We start from the raw sequence: 15,578 nt of genomic DNA, 5'->3' as shown, positions 1-15,578 counted from the left end.
ACTAACATATGCCTAAACCCTTCGGCACTGTCCATTGTTGCATCGTAGCCTCACTTCACCTCACCTAGCAGACATAGATAAGCATATATATATATGCCCACTTCGTCTGTGTGTAGTCGTCTTGCTGCTTTCCTTCTCCTTCAATCCTTCACTGACCGTACTATCATACCTTCCCCCACAACTGCGTTAGACATGCCAGATAATGCCAATGCCGGTAGACTCGATCATGAGAATGGTGGGTTGGTCCCTAAAGGGATCACTTATGCGGAGAGAAACCCTACTGGCAGGCGTTCGATCTGGCGAAGCTTGCCATATTTTTTCGTGCGAAGCTGTTCACTTTTTCTCTGGCGAATCATTTCGGGTTTGTTCTGAAGAAGCTTTTCCGTAAAGTAGTCCAGAACATTGCTTCCCTCACCGTGCGTCTTTCGATACTCATCGGCGACGATCTTGTATGGATGCGGCTCACTCGCCGATAGGTCAACCAGGGTCATAGGTGTGAATATGGTCTGCTTCATCTTCTCAGGGGCAGCGTCGTTGACCTGGGAAGAGAGTTGGGGTCGGAAGGGCTGCTTGTGCTTGGGTGCGACGGCGGGCCTCGCTCCCATGAGCCAGAGCAGCCAGCCCCAGGCGGCGATTCCCGGCGCGGCTACTAGCCAGCGGACCACACTGGGCACGGGCGCGGGTTCTGCCCCGATGGACCAGAGCAGGATGGCCCAGACGCCGCTAAGCACCTTCACCACCGGCAGGAGTACTATGCATCGGACCACCCAACGTTGTCTGTCGTGCAGCGCCGTGAGCAAGTTCCAGGTGTGTATGTAGTGCCGGATGGTTTCCTCGGTCTTGCGGTCCTCCAGGGTGTCGACGGTTGTTGTTCCTGCAGGATCAACGGGCCATGGCCGATCGTGCACCTGGTCCTCCGTCATAAATTTCTGGATATCCAGCCCCGGGATGCTCGTCGCCGTCTTGGGGTCGTGCTCTTGTTCATTGGGAGGGCTGGGGGCATCCGCCTCAACGGGGCCGAGCTTAGCCACCAGCAAATTGTATAGTCCCTTCTCCAGAAATTCGTCAAGCTCCTTCTCAGTCATCTTCTCCATCGACTTCTCGAGATCGCGGCGTCGTGCATTGGGAGTGTAGGGGATAGCCTCATCGGACTCGGGAGGAGTTGGCAGAATTCTGTCTATCAATGGCCCCAAATCCAGAAATTTCTTTGCCTCCTTCTTCAGTTCCGACAAGCTCATGTTCTCGAACTCGTTGTGTCCCTTGTAGGACTTGGGGATACCCTCAGAGGGGACCGAAGGAGTCGCCATAACCTTGTCTGCCTCTGCCTTCAATTCTGCCAAGCTTTGACCCCCGAAATTGTTGCGCTCTTTAGGAGCGTCCGGGCCATTAGCCTCAACAGGCACATAATCCAGAGGAGTCGAGGCAAATTTATCCATATTTCCCCAAAGCTGCGCCAAAGTCGATTTCTCGAAGTCACGACTGCGTTTCTCGGGAGTGCTGAGGGCATCCTCCTCGTTGGGATAGTACGTGACCATCACCGATGAGGACGCGGCATCCTTGCAATTGGTTGCTTCACCCCCGGATGTCACCTTTTCACTGCTGGTCTCCATGCTGCCGCCTTTGCCATTGAACTCTTGGGGAGCACTGGGGACAGCCTCGAGAAGGCCGGGCATAGTCATCGAGACCGCTGCATTTTCACCTCCGGCTGCGCTACCGTTGTGTGTATTCATACTGGTTGATGAATAAGAAGGCCGTGGTGACTGCTCTGGCTCAGTACTGCTGTTCTCATCTAATAGCGTGGGAGGCAAAATTAGCAATTGTACGCTGTACAGATTACACCAGCGGCGGGGGCCAACCGTCCGATTGACAAGGGAGAATGAATGGCATCAACAAGTGGCAACTTACAAGACGAACAAGCAGAAGCCAGATGGGTAGCTTGTGTGTGTTTGTCATCCTTGATGCCAGCACCCACACCACCCGACATATAGCTCTGCAATCCATAGTTAGCAAACAGAGCAACGATCAATGGAGGCGAGCTCTCAAGTGAGTGGACGCGAGCAGCTCGGGGCTCTTCTCACCTCATTCCCCTTTCCACGAATGCGTTCATCGCATCCAGTGACTTGGTTTCGAACCAGTGCGGAATGGCCGTGGCAGAACAGGTACAGGTTGCAGTGCTTCAGGTCCTCGCCAACGAGCACGACCCGGGTCGCCCTGTTGTCACAGCAGGCGGCCCCGTCGGCGGATCCGACCTCGTCATCGGCATCTTTTGGGAGTACTTTCATCTTGGTGAACGAGGGGCCGCCAGGGGAAAGTAGAGTACCGAGCCGTGCATGATCTTATCATCAACGAGGGACTGGCTGTACTGGCAGCGGTGCATGAAGGGCAGGGTGTAGATGAAACGCTGGTGGCAGGGGCAGAGGCGTGCCTCAAATTTGTTCTTGGAGAACGTTCTCGTGGCGACCTCGTTGCACATCGCCACTGCACAGACGACGGGAGGGTCGTCCGGCTCCGGCTTCGTATTCATCACCGTCTTCTCTTTTAGGACTGCCATTGTATGGGTTCTCCCTGATTGATGCAGTCCTGGATGCGGGCTTGTTTGTGGATGTCGAGAGATAGGTAGAGAAGAATTGGAGAGGTTCCAAGTGTGAGGAGGATGTGTCTCTAATATGTCATATCATCCAGATTTTGGGGAATGTGGGAGATGGTAGACATGAAAATGCTCGGGTGAACTGCTACGAAGTTCTTGCGGATGTCACAGATGGCTGAGGGAAGCTGCGCTGGCATCGATCGATTCATCAATCTCTTTCACTTGGGAAGGTGGAGGAGATGTGCTTCGAGACTTCTTGGTATGAGCCGCAGGAAGTCGCACCCACCCCATCTCCCTTTAGAGTACTCGCTGTGGTGGCGTGGTTAATCGGAGTGCAGGAACCGTGAGTCAAATTCACCAAGTTGAGGTCTCTTTCCGTAGCTGGTTTCTGCCATGACGAAAGATGTGCTTGACACAAAGGGCGCCTGTATTTGGGTGAGGCACCAATTGGGACATATTGGCAACCACGATCGATCATGTAGGATTATCTAATCGGAAAGAGTAGAGCGACACGATGTACAGTAAAAACGTCTTGCCTGTGTCATGTTGTCTGCCATGTAGGTTACATCCATCAAATGTTATTGCGCTTCTTTTTCATTCAGTACATAGTGTGTATAGTCATGTGAAGTTAAGTAGGTGTAACTGCTGGTGTAATCCAACCCATTCATGTGTGTGCCCTTAGGATCTCAAAATCCATATGTATTATGCTTCCATCCCATGCGTATGCTTATGCTGCTTGTGCCAATGCTGATGCTGCCCATATGGGATATGCTCCAATCATCACCGCCAATTATATCAGAAGCAAAGCGAGCCCGAGAGAAACGCGAGATGCTGATGTAGTGAAACCGCACGCCCATGTCAACAGTAGAAAGTTAGAAGCGATAGCTCAGAAAAACATCAAATCCTCGTCTTTCCATCCCAACTTGCTGAGGATGGCGTGCACACTCTTTTCCATGGGCTCAGGCCCACAGATGAGAACCAAATCATCGCACCCGGGGTCTGCACAAGGGCCAACCTCCTTCTCCAAAAGCCCCGAGTCGATGCGTCCACGAAGTCCAGTCCAGTTTGCCCCAGGCTGGCTGAGGGTGTGTAATAGGCTGAACTTGTGCTCGTTGCCCATCATCAAGTCGTCCATCTCGGCCCTCAAAAGAACGTCCTCCTCGGCACGATTCCCATTCAGGAGCAGGCACCGTGTCGGGTCTTCCGCGTCCTTCATAACGGCACGGAGGACCTGGAAGATAGGGGTGATGCCAGAGCCGCCACAGATCATGATGAACCGCTTCACCTTGCGCTGTGTGCCTCCGATGCCGCACAAGCCGTGGCCAAGGTACTCAAACCGACCCGTGGGCCCCTTGAAGTCAACGAAATGGCCAATGGGGATGGAGTCGAGAGCCACCGTCATTCGGCCGCCCTTGCGCTCGGGCGTGTCATGATAGACCTTGACAAGAATGTGTAGTTTCCCCTTGTCGTCGATCTCCGAGATCGGCGTATAGGAACGAATGATGGCCTCGCGTGTCACCGGATCCCGCAACCGCATCATGAGATGCTTGCCAACCGGTAGCCCAGCGGCTTGAGACGGATGCTCTAGATCGAAGGTGAAGATTTTGGTGTCGCTCGACAAGCGCTTTTTGGCGGATAGGATCGCCTTGGTCCATACCTTCGACTGGAGGAAAACCGACCGGGGCTCCTCATTATCCGCTGCATCTACTGACACAACTTCGCCGCTCAATAGAACCGCTGGGATACCTCATCCAATGTTCCGATATGATAGTTGGGCAACATCGCCTTGGCGTTTTCGCTGTCTTTTGGCCATGTCAGGGTGATATGTGAAAGACGGAAGATCCAGGCGCATGTACTTACGGATCGCTCGAAACTCTTCGCTGGCATCTTGCCCGGCCGCACCGACGATGGACGCCGCACCACCGGGGTGGCCCTCCAAGTATTGTGTGCCATCGTACACTTCTCCGTTTATCACAAACCACGGTTCAGTCTCTCCACTATGCTGCCGTAACTCGTCTATCGTAATAACCCTCTTGACTTCTTTGTTAACGAGACATATTTCTATCGCGGGCTCTTGCGCAATGACAGTCGTCTCTTCTCCATTCACTTTCTCTCCCCAATAGCCGTTAGAGAGGTTTCCGCCAGCCTTTTTGACCCTTTCCATCCAACCACCGGGCATCAATGCTGGCTGGGTCGGGTGCTCAAACCTCAATTCGTGAGCTTCTTTGTAGATAACGACCCTGAACCAAGGATTATTCATCATGCCCAGCACACTCCAGTACATGTCGCGAGGCTGCACCATCATGGACTCGTCCATGGCCCGGACCATAATGTCGTCTGCCTGAGTTAGAGAATCGACTGATATATCCAAGTCCCAAAAACACCAGCAGAAACAGCTTTCCCTCCAGGACATGTCGAGGCGACCACCATACAGCATATCATCATCTGAGGCTAGTCGATATTCATCCTCGGGGTACGAAATGTTGGCTAGCGACCATGTCTTGCCCTTGTCGAGTGTTACTTCGACCCTGGTGACACGCTTGCCGCCTCCAGCATAAGCATACCCGCGAACCTGGTATGTTTTGCCAGCGTCAACACTGAGATACCTTCTCACCGTGTGCAGGATAGCAAGTCGCGCTGTTCGTGTTGAGATCGTAGATGGCGTATCTCTCATCCTTCCATGTTTCTGGCAGGTTGGCACTCATCTCGGGATCAACCATGGTCGGCAGGACTCGATTGTCGTATATGTGGTACCAATTGTCACTGGGTGCGGCAGTGACAATGATCTTCCTTAGCCACTTCACACTGCGACCACCGATCTGGCCGGGGACGACTACACGAACGGGCTTGCCATGGTCTGGATGCAGCATCTCTCCATTCATCTTGTGTGCAACAAGGATACCGCGGTTCGGGTCCATTGCCCAGTTGAGCTTGACAGATGTCCCATAGTAACCATTCGGCAACTTGTCCGCCCCTTCGAGGCAGACATACTTTGCACCGCGTTTCGGCATAGCTCGCTTCAACAGATCCCCTATCACAACCCCTGTCCAGAGTGCTGTGGACACACCAGCAGCGCCCCATGAGAAACCTTTAGTTTTCCTGACAACATTCTGCTCTTTCCCGACGGTTGCCAGCACACACTAGTGTGATCGGATAGGTGACTTGCTCAAAGTCCTTCAACAGATCGGATAGGGTCAACTTTATAGGCTGCTCCACCATGCCTTCGATCGACAATTCCCAGTCCAAGATTTCGTCGTCTTCCACCTTGGGGACATGGCCGTGGTTGCGGACGTAGTGCAAATCTTTTGACGTGAGGAAGCCCTCGTCGTAGAGTTCACGCAGGGGTGCCTCGGTGTTGAACGGGTGAACACCGGTCAGGCGGATGAGCCTTGGGTCGCGCGGAACATGGCGGTCTGGAGTTTTGAAGTCTTCCGGCAAGACCGTGGTGTCAGGCCTCGACTTGGGCGGCAACGGGTACACCATGGGTCTCACCGGAGGGGGCGTGTTACGATTACCCCTGGCTTCTCGCTCGGTGTCTGAGTCACTGTCGGCGGAACTGACGTCTCTGGAGTGGGAAGCCGTTGCCGGCGGTGTTGGGGGTAAAGCAAGAACCGAGGATTGTGGCTTAGGCAATGAAACGGATGGTGATCCCACTACCTCCATTTTAAGGCAAATAAGAATGCAAGCAAGGACGCTAAACTGCCGGAGGCTACACAATGCTCATATGGCATGGGTATCAAAATACAGCAAAGGGCTGGTTTAACAGAGGGGCCAAAGGAACAAAGTGCTACTGTAAGAAACAAAACGTATGGGAGTGACTGCAGGATAGATCATGCCGATAGCAGTATAAAGGGGAGGCAAATGTAGTTCTAGACTGAACTGACAGCACACTGGCGTATGCAAGCAAGGAGGTGGTTTTGTGTTCTTGAACTCAGATTGCCTCGGACTCGGAGTGAGGGTCGGTCTCTCACTGGATCCACTCGGGTTAGTGAGCGAGCTTCATCGAGCAGCCGACATGTACCAATGATTCGACCGAATCAGGTTATACGTCGTAATACCTGAGGCCAGCCAGGCCTCTCGAGGTTACGTACAGTAGACTGCCATGGATGGTGGCAGGATACGACGGAAAAACCGATGACGGGTCGAGATCTCCGTCGCTCAGGAGCCTTCGTATAACGTCAAAGAGACTGATTAGGACTAATGCAGAGTGAGTGCCTTACTTCATCTTGCATGCTAGCGAGGAGATGCATACTCCTCGGACATGGAGATGATGGGACGTTGGCTCCTTTTCCCGCGGGTGTAATAGTACTGCATCATACTATTATGTGCAAGTGTCACGTAAAGGGTCAAGGGCAGCACCCATCCTTATCTGGGGTCGTGGTTATCTTTTGGTCGCCTTCTTGGGCCCCGGCAAAGACCCCACCAGTGATTCCCGACAGGCATTGGCCAATCAGGACCGGGCCTTGTGTTGATAAGACCAACTGAACTGCCCCAAGTACGGAGATGGTAAATGCACTAACTCGTGAGCGGCCAAACGCATTTTTCACATCTGCATCTCCTGTCTTTGTTCTTCCAACCTTATTAATACCAGAGTGGCTCCAGTCTTGATAACGTCCTCCTCTCTTTACTTGCTTACCTCTTGCTACAATCTGGGATATTTCAAGGACTCATTACAATCGCAATTCCCATTCGTCTTCGGTATCCAATGTCGGTCACCCGCACGCACACATACACCACACAGATGCACTTATATGTCAAATGCAGTCAGCAGTGGCAGCTCCAGGATAATATCACTACCCCGCAAAAGCATGTTAAATTGATCAGATCAGAGCAAGGACCTGATCGGCACCACAGGCCAATAGAGCCTACAACTGAATTGGTTGTCGAGACGCATGTAGCTGACAATATTGATACTCAAGGGCTGCCCTCGTGACCGAGGTTGGGTAAGAGAGGCATGCATGCATTCTGTGGTTGGAGTTGAAGGCTACACCTTCAAAGTTCTCGATTCTCTCCATCGATCGATCCAATATCGAAACACATGTCTGTCAATATCAGCATCCAGGGATGATGGACAGAAGAGGAGAGCTGCTCCGTTCGGAGTGCATACGTGCTGAGGTGGTGATTCGGCACTGATGACCAAAGCTTACCAGACAACGGCAGCTCAGGAGAGCCAGGTTCTGGTCTTTGCATCCCAAGGCCATAAGGTGGTAGTGATGCCTTACTAATGGTGCAGTATCGATATAGTAGTAGCACTTTCAGAGACTGATCAAATATAAACCAGTTCATGTAAGTGGCGCAGAACAGGCTTGGGTGGCTGTTGCCTACGAGGTATGCAACATAGCTGGCACGTTCAGATGCCCGTATCCAATACTAGGGGGACAAGTTCACAGCTTAGAAAACTAGACGTTATATGGTTGTTCCACGAAGAGAAGAAACAAATATCGGCTGTAGCTTGAACTATTCCACCTTATGAGCCTATGCATATGCTCCAAACATGCATTGGGTTGTGGTCACGTTGTTGAACACCGATGTTGGCATTAATGAAGTCACCTCTCATCAACCAAGGTCAAAATGAATGGCTCCATGCCTGTTCCCGTCTTAAGCAGAGCCGGTAGAAGGTAATTCCGCACAAACCATTTGGAGCTGGAGTTTTGCTGGCAGGTACCTCTTGGGGTAGGTACTTCCTGCAGGGCATGTGGCAACAGGCATTTTGGTGGGCCCGGTTCCATAAATCCATAAGCACTTCCTGGCTGCGATTAGTGACCAATTAGTGCTGGACAGCAGACCCCCTCCACTGTCATTGGACGATTTACAGCGACCTGGAGGCACTGGATTGCCCATCTTGCATTGATGCTCCTACTGTAGGAAGGTTAGGTGACCACGACCAGCAAATGCGGGAATCTCGAAGCCAGAAGGAAGTCTTCACATCGCAAACCCGAGGCGTGAAATTCGCGACGACTTGTCACATCGCAGAACTCGGTCAGACCGACACAGAAACATTGAATTCTGCCATTCCTCACCTCGCCGATCTGAGCACCGACACGGATCTTCTAATTCTTCAACGCCTGCAACCAGCCTTTGCGACCCCGCCAGACAAACCCAACTTCCTTTGTGCCTTCCAACTGCCCACAGCATCAGGGCAGAGCTTATCGACCCTTTTCACTCATGCCGGCCGAGGCTGACGCACACTCTTACCTCCACTACACAGGGCGAACAATCCCCTAGCAGTGGCAGTCCAGAATCGCGAATGTAGCCCACCACAAATCCCAATCCTCTGGACCACGAAGCGAAGTGGGCTATCCATCATGGATCGCCCAAGGAAACGTGAGTCTGCATCTGCCCAGCTCGACCAGAGCCTTTGTGCGTTTGTCGCATGCTGACTATGGTCTATAGGGGAGTTGCGCTCGTTGAATGAGCGCGCATGGAATGGCGACACTGGTAATGCTACATCTAATGATTGAACAGGCTTCGGGCGGCATTTCTGACACTTTGAAACAGACGTCTTCCCCGTCGGCAAGTCTCTAGACTCATCGCTCAAGAAGAACTCGGGATTTATCCGACGATTACGAACTGCCATCTCCGCCGCCACCCTCGATACATTTCTGCAGGAAATCAAGACCTTGAGCCTTCACAAGTACCTTTCTGAGGTCATCTCGGCTTGCTACGAAGGCCTATGTCGCCTCAAGTCACCCGGTGAGGTCGAGGCCGGTGTCGAGATTGTCAGCGCACTGCACCAGCGCTTCGGTCCTGCCGAATTCACCGAATATCTAGGATGGCTTCTTGGAAAAGGCATGGCCACACCGGACAAGAGCTTGCTCAAATCGCTGGCCCCTGAGGTTCGCGAAAAGGAAGAGAAGGAACGCTTGGTACGGCAGCGGGCCTTGTTGCGCGTGGTGACTGAACTCTGGCTGGTTGACGTTCTGAGAACTCTCGATGACGTCAAGCCGGATGATGCCGCCCGTGGCGCAACAGGCAAGGATGCCGGGTTGAAGCTGAAGGTCTCGGCGACTAGCAAAGGTGGTGCGGCCGAGCCATTTCCTCTCGAGGTGCTGAAAGACTTGTTGGGCCACGACCGGGAACACGCAAATCTTCCGCTGCTAGTGATCTTCGTCAAAGCTTTCAGCTGGGATATTCTAGGCTTCAAGTCTGCTGTGAGCGATGGGCGCAAGACTGTAGAGGAGGATGGTGCTACGAAGAATGCCGAAGAGCCCGCAGAACCGGCGAATAGCGATGACGGAGCGTTTGACTGTGCGTCTGATGACCCAGCTTTCACTACCCCAGAACTCCAGGAACGGTTCCGCAATATCCTGAAGCGATACTTCGACGACGTCAAGGCGCACATCCTTCGTGATCAGAAGAGCATTGCAGCACAGCGAGGGCGCAATTCAGAGGCTTATGTCAAGTCTGGAGAGGTGTTCGAGGATCGCCAGGCCAACTTCGAGCGCCAACTAAAGACCCAGGAACGCCTTATTAGTAACGCGCAGATCATCGCCGAGGCTGTAGGAGCCGAAATGCCTGATCTGAAAGATGCAGGGGATTCATCTGCAGCCACCAATGGATCCATTGGTCTCGTCAAAACCGGGAAGTACCTGCGTGGTCAAAGTGATGGGGCAGGCATCTGGCAAGATGAAGATGAGCGTCGATTCTACGAGAACCTGGTCGATCTGAAGGGCAAGGTTCCGAATATTCTTCTCGAAGACGGCCGAAAGAAGAAGACGGACGCGGATGACCAAGTCGGCAAGAAGGCGGAAGTTGCCGAGGCTTCAGAAACGCCCAAGGCACAGGACGTCAACGATGACCAGTCTACAGCCATTGCGAACAAGACGATAGGGGCTCAAGTCGATGCGCTCTTGACACGCCTCCCGGAATTCACGAGCAAGGATGTTGTGGACGAAACGGCTATCGACTTCTGCTTCTTGAACTCCAAGGCGTCTCGTAACCGTTTGATCAAGGCTTTGACCGAGGTGCCCAAAGGGCGTACTGACCTGCTTCCGTTCTGGTCGCGTCTTGTGGCTACACTGGGACAGTACATGCCTGACGTGCCGAAGGGCGTGGTAGAGTACCTCGATGCCGAGTTTCGCAGTCTCCAGCGCCGAAAGGAGAAGGACTTCCTAGGCCAGGTTCGGCTGAGCAACATTCGGTACCTTGCTGAATTGACCAAGTTTGGCATAGTTCCCGAGCATGTCGTCTTCCACTGTCTGAAGGTCAGCTTGGATGACTTCTCACGGATGAACATTGAGATTATCTGCAACTTGCTCGAGAACTGCGGCAGATACCTATTGCGGAATGCCGATACATCACCCCGTATGGCCACGTTCCTCGAGACTCTACAGAGAAAGAAGTCAGTCCAACATATTGGTCAGGCGGAACGGATGCTCATTGAAAACGCCATTTACTACGTCGATCCGCCCGAGCGAGCTGCGATTCAGCAAAAGGAGCGCACGCCTACTGAAGTGTTCATCCGCAAGCTGATTTACGTGGACATGACTAAACGCAACTATACGAAGATCTTGAAGCAAATTCGCAGATTGCACTGGGAGGAGCCTGAGGTATGGAGAACCCGTCTTGATATGAAATGGGCTTGGCCACTGACAGCATGCCCCTAGGTTGTTGAAATACTCGCGAAGGTGTTCTCGAAGCCTGCCAAGGTTAAGTACGGCAGCATCCACATCCTCGCTATCCTCCTCAGCGCTGTCTACCGCTACCATCCGGAATTTGTGATTTCTGTCATCGATACTGTTATCGAGTCGGTCGACAACGGACTGGAGCAGAATGATTTCAAGTACAACCAGCGTCGCATTGCTGAGGTAAAATATCTCGGCGAGCTGTATAACTACCGCATGCTTGATCATCCTGTTATCTTCGAGACACTTTATAGGATCATGACATTCGGACATGGTAAGCTCAATCACGTTCAGTTCCGCTGCTTGGCCACTCAGTTTTACTAACTATGGATCAGGAGGTGTACCATTGCCTGGGAGGTTGAACCCTTTCGACTTACCCGATGACTACTTCCGCATCCGTCTTGCGGCAACCATACTCGAAACATGTGGCATGTTCTTCAATCGAGGTGCAGCAGGGAAGAAGCTTGACTACTTCCTGTCATTCCTCCAGGTTAGCTGAAATGCGCGCACATTGCGATTATGTTTGTCTGCTAATAATCCTAGTACTATATCTTTACGAAGACACCACTACCCATGGACATTGAGTTCATTGTGCAGGATACCTTCTCCCTCACTCGCCCGCAATGGAAGCTAGCTACCACGCCAGAAGAGGCATCAAAGGCATTCCAGCTGGCCATTCTTCAGGATCAGAAAAATGCAGGCCACGAGAAGGCTGTCGATCCAGAGCCAGAGGATGCTGAAAGCGATATCAGTAGCGACGACGATGGTGGCGAGGGTGACGATGATCTCGCCCAAGATGTCGACAAAGACGAAGAGTCAAACTCCGAGGAAGAGGATGACCTTGATGTAAGTCATTACTGTTTTTGCCACGGCCGTTCCGCCCGTACTAATCACCAAACATTTGACAGGACGGAGAGAACGTGCCTCAATCTCCTCGTGACACCGAGTCTGAGGATGAAGCAATCATTGTCACCCGAAAAGCTGAGGAGGTCGACCCCGAGGATGAGGCCGATTTCGAACGTGAGTACGCAAAGATGATGGCTGAGAGTCTAGAGTCGAGAAAATTCGAGCGTAAGCCATTGTTTGATGCTCCGGTACCGGTCCGACCCAAGACTCGCGAGGCAGCTGCTACAAACGAACCCGAAGACGGCGATAACGAAGCTCCTCCGCCCAACAAGATGGCCTTCTCTCTTCTCACCAAGAAGGGTAACCGCCAGCAGGTATGTGTTCTCTTTCATGGGTAATGATCGGTTCTCGATACTAAACAGTATTATAGACACGTATGGTGGAACTTCCCTCGGATTCCAACTTCGCGGTTGCTATGAAAAACCAGCAGCAGGCCGAGAGAGAGGAGCAGCAGCGGATCAAGAACCTGGTTTTGAACCTGGATCTCCGCGAGGCTGAAGAGACTGATGGTGATACCAACTCCAGCCCCCTATTGCCCAATGCCAATCTTATTCACACTACGCACGGCGCAGGTCACGACAAAACATCCGTCTACCACCTCAACCGCCCTGAGAAAACCAGCAAAGAGCGCGGCGGCCAACGTGTCCGCAGGCTCCAAATGAATGATTTGGATTGGTATGATAACACTAGAAACCAGAACCAAAAGCATCCCGGTAACACACCTGGGGCTAATGGCTTAACTCCACGTGATGCGAATGCCGGGATGTCTACCCCATCGATCCCAGTGGATACGAACAAGCGTCGTGTGCCGGATGGAGTCCGCCAGCACCGACGGGGACGAGCAAACCGGGCTCGAACTTGATCACAACAAGGCCAGCGCTAACAGAGCCCCCTCTGGGGACCAACTCTTAGGACTTGAATTATCACTTGATCGACAAGACATACTTTCATCACAGTCTAACTGACGTGACCACATGCGTCGACTGAACACTAGAGCGACACGCCAGTATTGATGCCGGAAACTTACTGGGAAGTTGTCCGTACGATTAACGGCATCAAATGCACAGACCCTGTGTTGTCACTCGGTGCTCCATCAGTCACTGACCGAAGCTACCCGGACTTCTCCTAACTGCTAGGGACAGAATAGCTGGCGAGTAACAAGACGAGGCTGCAGTGTGCCTGCCATCGACAATGCCCTGGTGTGCCTGCATGGCTGCGGTGGCAGACCTGTCGCGGCTGCTAGTAACGGAGGCCAGGGGAATCTATCACATGGCCGGAGGGGTCGCAAACCGTGATGGGCATGATCCGGCAGCAGTTGTGTTGGACGCGCCCGCGCCTGGTAGATGGGAGGCTATGGATTTTGCTGACGGAGTGGTAGCTCTATGAGATTGCTATTTGAGCTTGCGTTGATGTCACTCCTTTACTTCGCTTCTTGCCCTTGGGCATGAATAGCAATGCCACTCGTTCATCATAGATTGCCTGGCTTTTGGTGTCATGCATGCGTTCTGTGCAAAGTTCGCCCAGGTGTTCTAATAAATCCCTCGCTCGAGGCAACTTCAGCCGCACAACACGTAGCAGCTTACAGCTTGGTGATTCTCGCCCTGCTAATAATTACACGATACAGAGAGAAGTGGGCGATGCCATCCATGCCAGTTACCGCCAAGATCACCGGTTTCTTTTGCTCTGAACTTAAAAGGGGACTTTAGCTCGGGACTGGTGGTTTCGCTGCGGCCGCACTAACGAGAGAGCCACAGACCCCCCAAGTTCCAACCAGGTCTGCCCATGTGCCACTTTTATTCGACCTCGAGGAACGAATGGAAAAGAAAACAAAAATAGAGGAGCAGAATGTAACTCCAGCTGCCAGACAGTCTGATGGTGGTGAGGAAAATAGAGTGCATGACAGAAGGCGCCCGCCATCTGATCTGTCTGCGTGCAAACTCTGCATTCAGCCATTTTGCCGTGCCGCGTCCCCGTTGGGTTTCTTCTTGCTTTTACACCGAGGGAGAGAGGTGCCAACTACTGCTGTGCTGCCTGTCAACAAAGCCACCAAAGCATAGCTTGTCCTCATGTTCTTGAAGGCTGTATCATCATCTAATACTACTAGTAGGACAATTGCGCATTGGGGTCGGATTTGATAGGTCGTTCCGCTATATGGGTAAACCGGCTGAATCCTGCTGGAACATAGAGAATAGACCACTTCCTTCGCGCTTCTGACCTCTCGAGTTTGAACTGTCGTGCTTAAGCGAGGTAGCGTTCAATGTTCCCGTGCAGAGGTCGATGCGGAGAATTTTGATTATATATGCAACCCGGCTGTACATCCTGCCTCGACTCTACCATGGCTACCCTCATAGTTATTATTAATTGGAGCTGACGTGGTGAATGATTCGATTCCCACCCCTGTATGTACAGTTTGCGTTGCAGCACCGAAGACGTAACAAAAAAGCAAAGCGGCAGTCGTGTTCAAACGCTGGGCACCTACTATAAATGGTCGGAAAAGGCTGTTCATTTCTCAGATTGTGAGAAGAATACGGTAGTAGAAAAAAAAAATACGGCATAAAGCGTCTGCCTGCCCGGTCGTCGTCCAACCTGAAGCGCCCTTGTGCAAGTTTAGTATGTAGTTTAATTCTCCTAGAGGTTCGGGCCACATCCGACCACCAGTTAGTTGTACAGTAAGACGTTTGGAAGGGCAAAAAGACCTCGACCTCGACCGTAGTGGAGTTGAGATTTGCGGGAGGGATCCGAGGGGGGTCTTCTTTGTCTCCCCACATTCCGTAGTTGGGTATTTGCAACCAGGAATGATCGGTAGTTGCCAATGAAAAGGTAGGTGACCTAAGTTACTTACTGTATATGTACAGCCAATTCTTGTGAACAACGACAGCCGGTCTCTTACATACTATTTTAATGCCAATAGAGTGGATTATGGCACGATGTAACGCAAGATCCAATCCTCCCCAGCTTATGTACTCCGTACGTGCCTGTATTTTAGCCTTGGCCTAGGCTCTGGCTCTGGCTCTCTCTTCCCGCAAGCCGCGACGGGCCCACTGCCGCTAACGCATGGGTGAAGGTGTGGGTTGAGAAATCTACACCTGTACAAGCAATAATGTATCTATCTACATCAGATATTCCTTCTCCTCGATGCTATCTTCCTAGCCCACGGACCTACCACTCGGCTACTTCCTTCAACATCGTCGAAACAACCAGCGCAATGCCAAGAATAGCCGTCTGGATTCGGTTTCGTCCGGAATTCACCCCCGGAAGCTATCCTAGCGTCAGGTACGGCTTTCATTGGATGAATCCCCCTGATCGGCATGGACCGTCACACACGGCAGCAGCAGCAGTCATGCCTCCGTCCCATGTATTTCTATTCCCTCCTCCTCGGAAGCAGTATACATTCATAAGTCTGCGTCGTCATTTTCGTGATGCGATATAATTAGCCCGAGCGGGTCCCGAAGCCACCATCC

The 15,578-nt window shown here is 52.2% G+C and overlaps 4 protein-coding genes across 4 annotated transcripts; 1 reads left to right on the top strand and 3 right to left on the bottom strand.

The window, feature by feature from the left end:
* Window positions 1–260: 260 nt before the first annotated feature.
* Window positions 261–1,679, bottom strand: PG994_000567 (uncharacterized protein; the record flags this gene model as incomplete). The annotated part of the gene is made up of 1 exon (XM_066851976.1): window positions 261–1,679. One exon carries the CDS (start codon window positions 1,677–1,679, stop codon window positions 261–263), a length of 1,419 nt encoding a protein of 472 aa, XP_066722608.1.
* Window positions 1,680–2,278: 599 nt separating this feature from the next.
* Window positions 2,279–2,551, bottom strand: PG994_000566 (uncharacterized protein; the record flags this gene model as incomplete). The annotated part of the gene is made up of 1 exon (XM_066851975.1): window positions 2,279–2,551. One exon carries the CDS (start codon window positions 2,549–2,551, stop codon window positions 2,279–2,281), a length of 273 nt encoding a protein of 90 aa, XP_066722607.1.
* Window positions 2,552–3,473: 922 nt separating this feature from the next.
* Window positions 3,474–6,250, bottom strand: PG994_000565 (uncharacterized protein; the record flags this gene model as incomplete). Its single annotated transcript, XM_066851974.1, has 4 exons — window positions 3,474–4,324; window positions 4,448–5,134; window positions 5,202–5,642; window positions 5,692–6,250. 4 exons carry the CDS (start codon window positions 6,248–6,250, stop codon window positions 3,474–3,476), a joined length of 2,538 nt encoding a protein of 845 aa, XP_066722606.1.
* A 2,642-nt stretch (window positions 6,251–8,892) lies between these two features.
* On the top strand, window positions 8,893–12,979 carry PG994_000564 (uncharacterized protein; the record flags this gene model as incomplete). Its single annotated transcript, XM_066851973.1, has 8 exons — window positions 8,893–8,911; window positions 8,981–9,025; window positions 9,086–11,136; window positions 11,194–11,485; window positions 11,547–11,701; window positions 11,755–12,057; window positions 12,120–12,431; window positions 12,488–12,979. 8 exons carry the CDS (start codon window positions 8,893–8,895, stop codon window positions 12,977–12,979), a joined length of 3,669 nt encoding a protein of 1,222 aa, XP_066722605.1.
* Window positions 12,980–15,578: the final 2,599 nt, after the last annotated feature.

This window comes from Apiospora phragmitis (assembly GCF_038363925.1).
Source record: "Apiospora phragmitis strain CBS 135458 chromosome Unknown utg000001l:1.0-2902119.0:1.0-2906034.0, whole genome shotgun sequence".
Lineage (NCBI taxonomy): Eukaryota > Fungi > Ascomycota > Sordariomycetes > Amphisphaeriales > Apiosporaceae > Apiospora > Apiospora phragmitis.
Note: the sequence above shows the minus strand (reverse complement) of the source record. Positions and strands in the feature narration are given on the sequence as shown.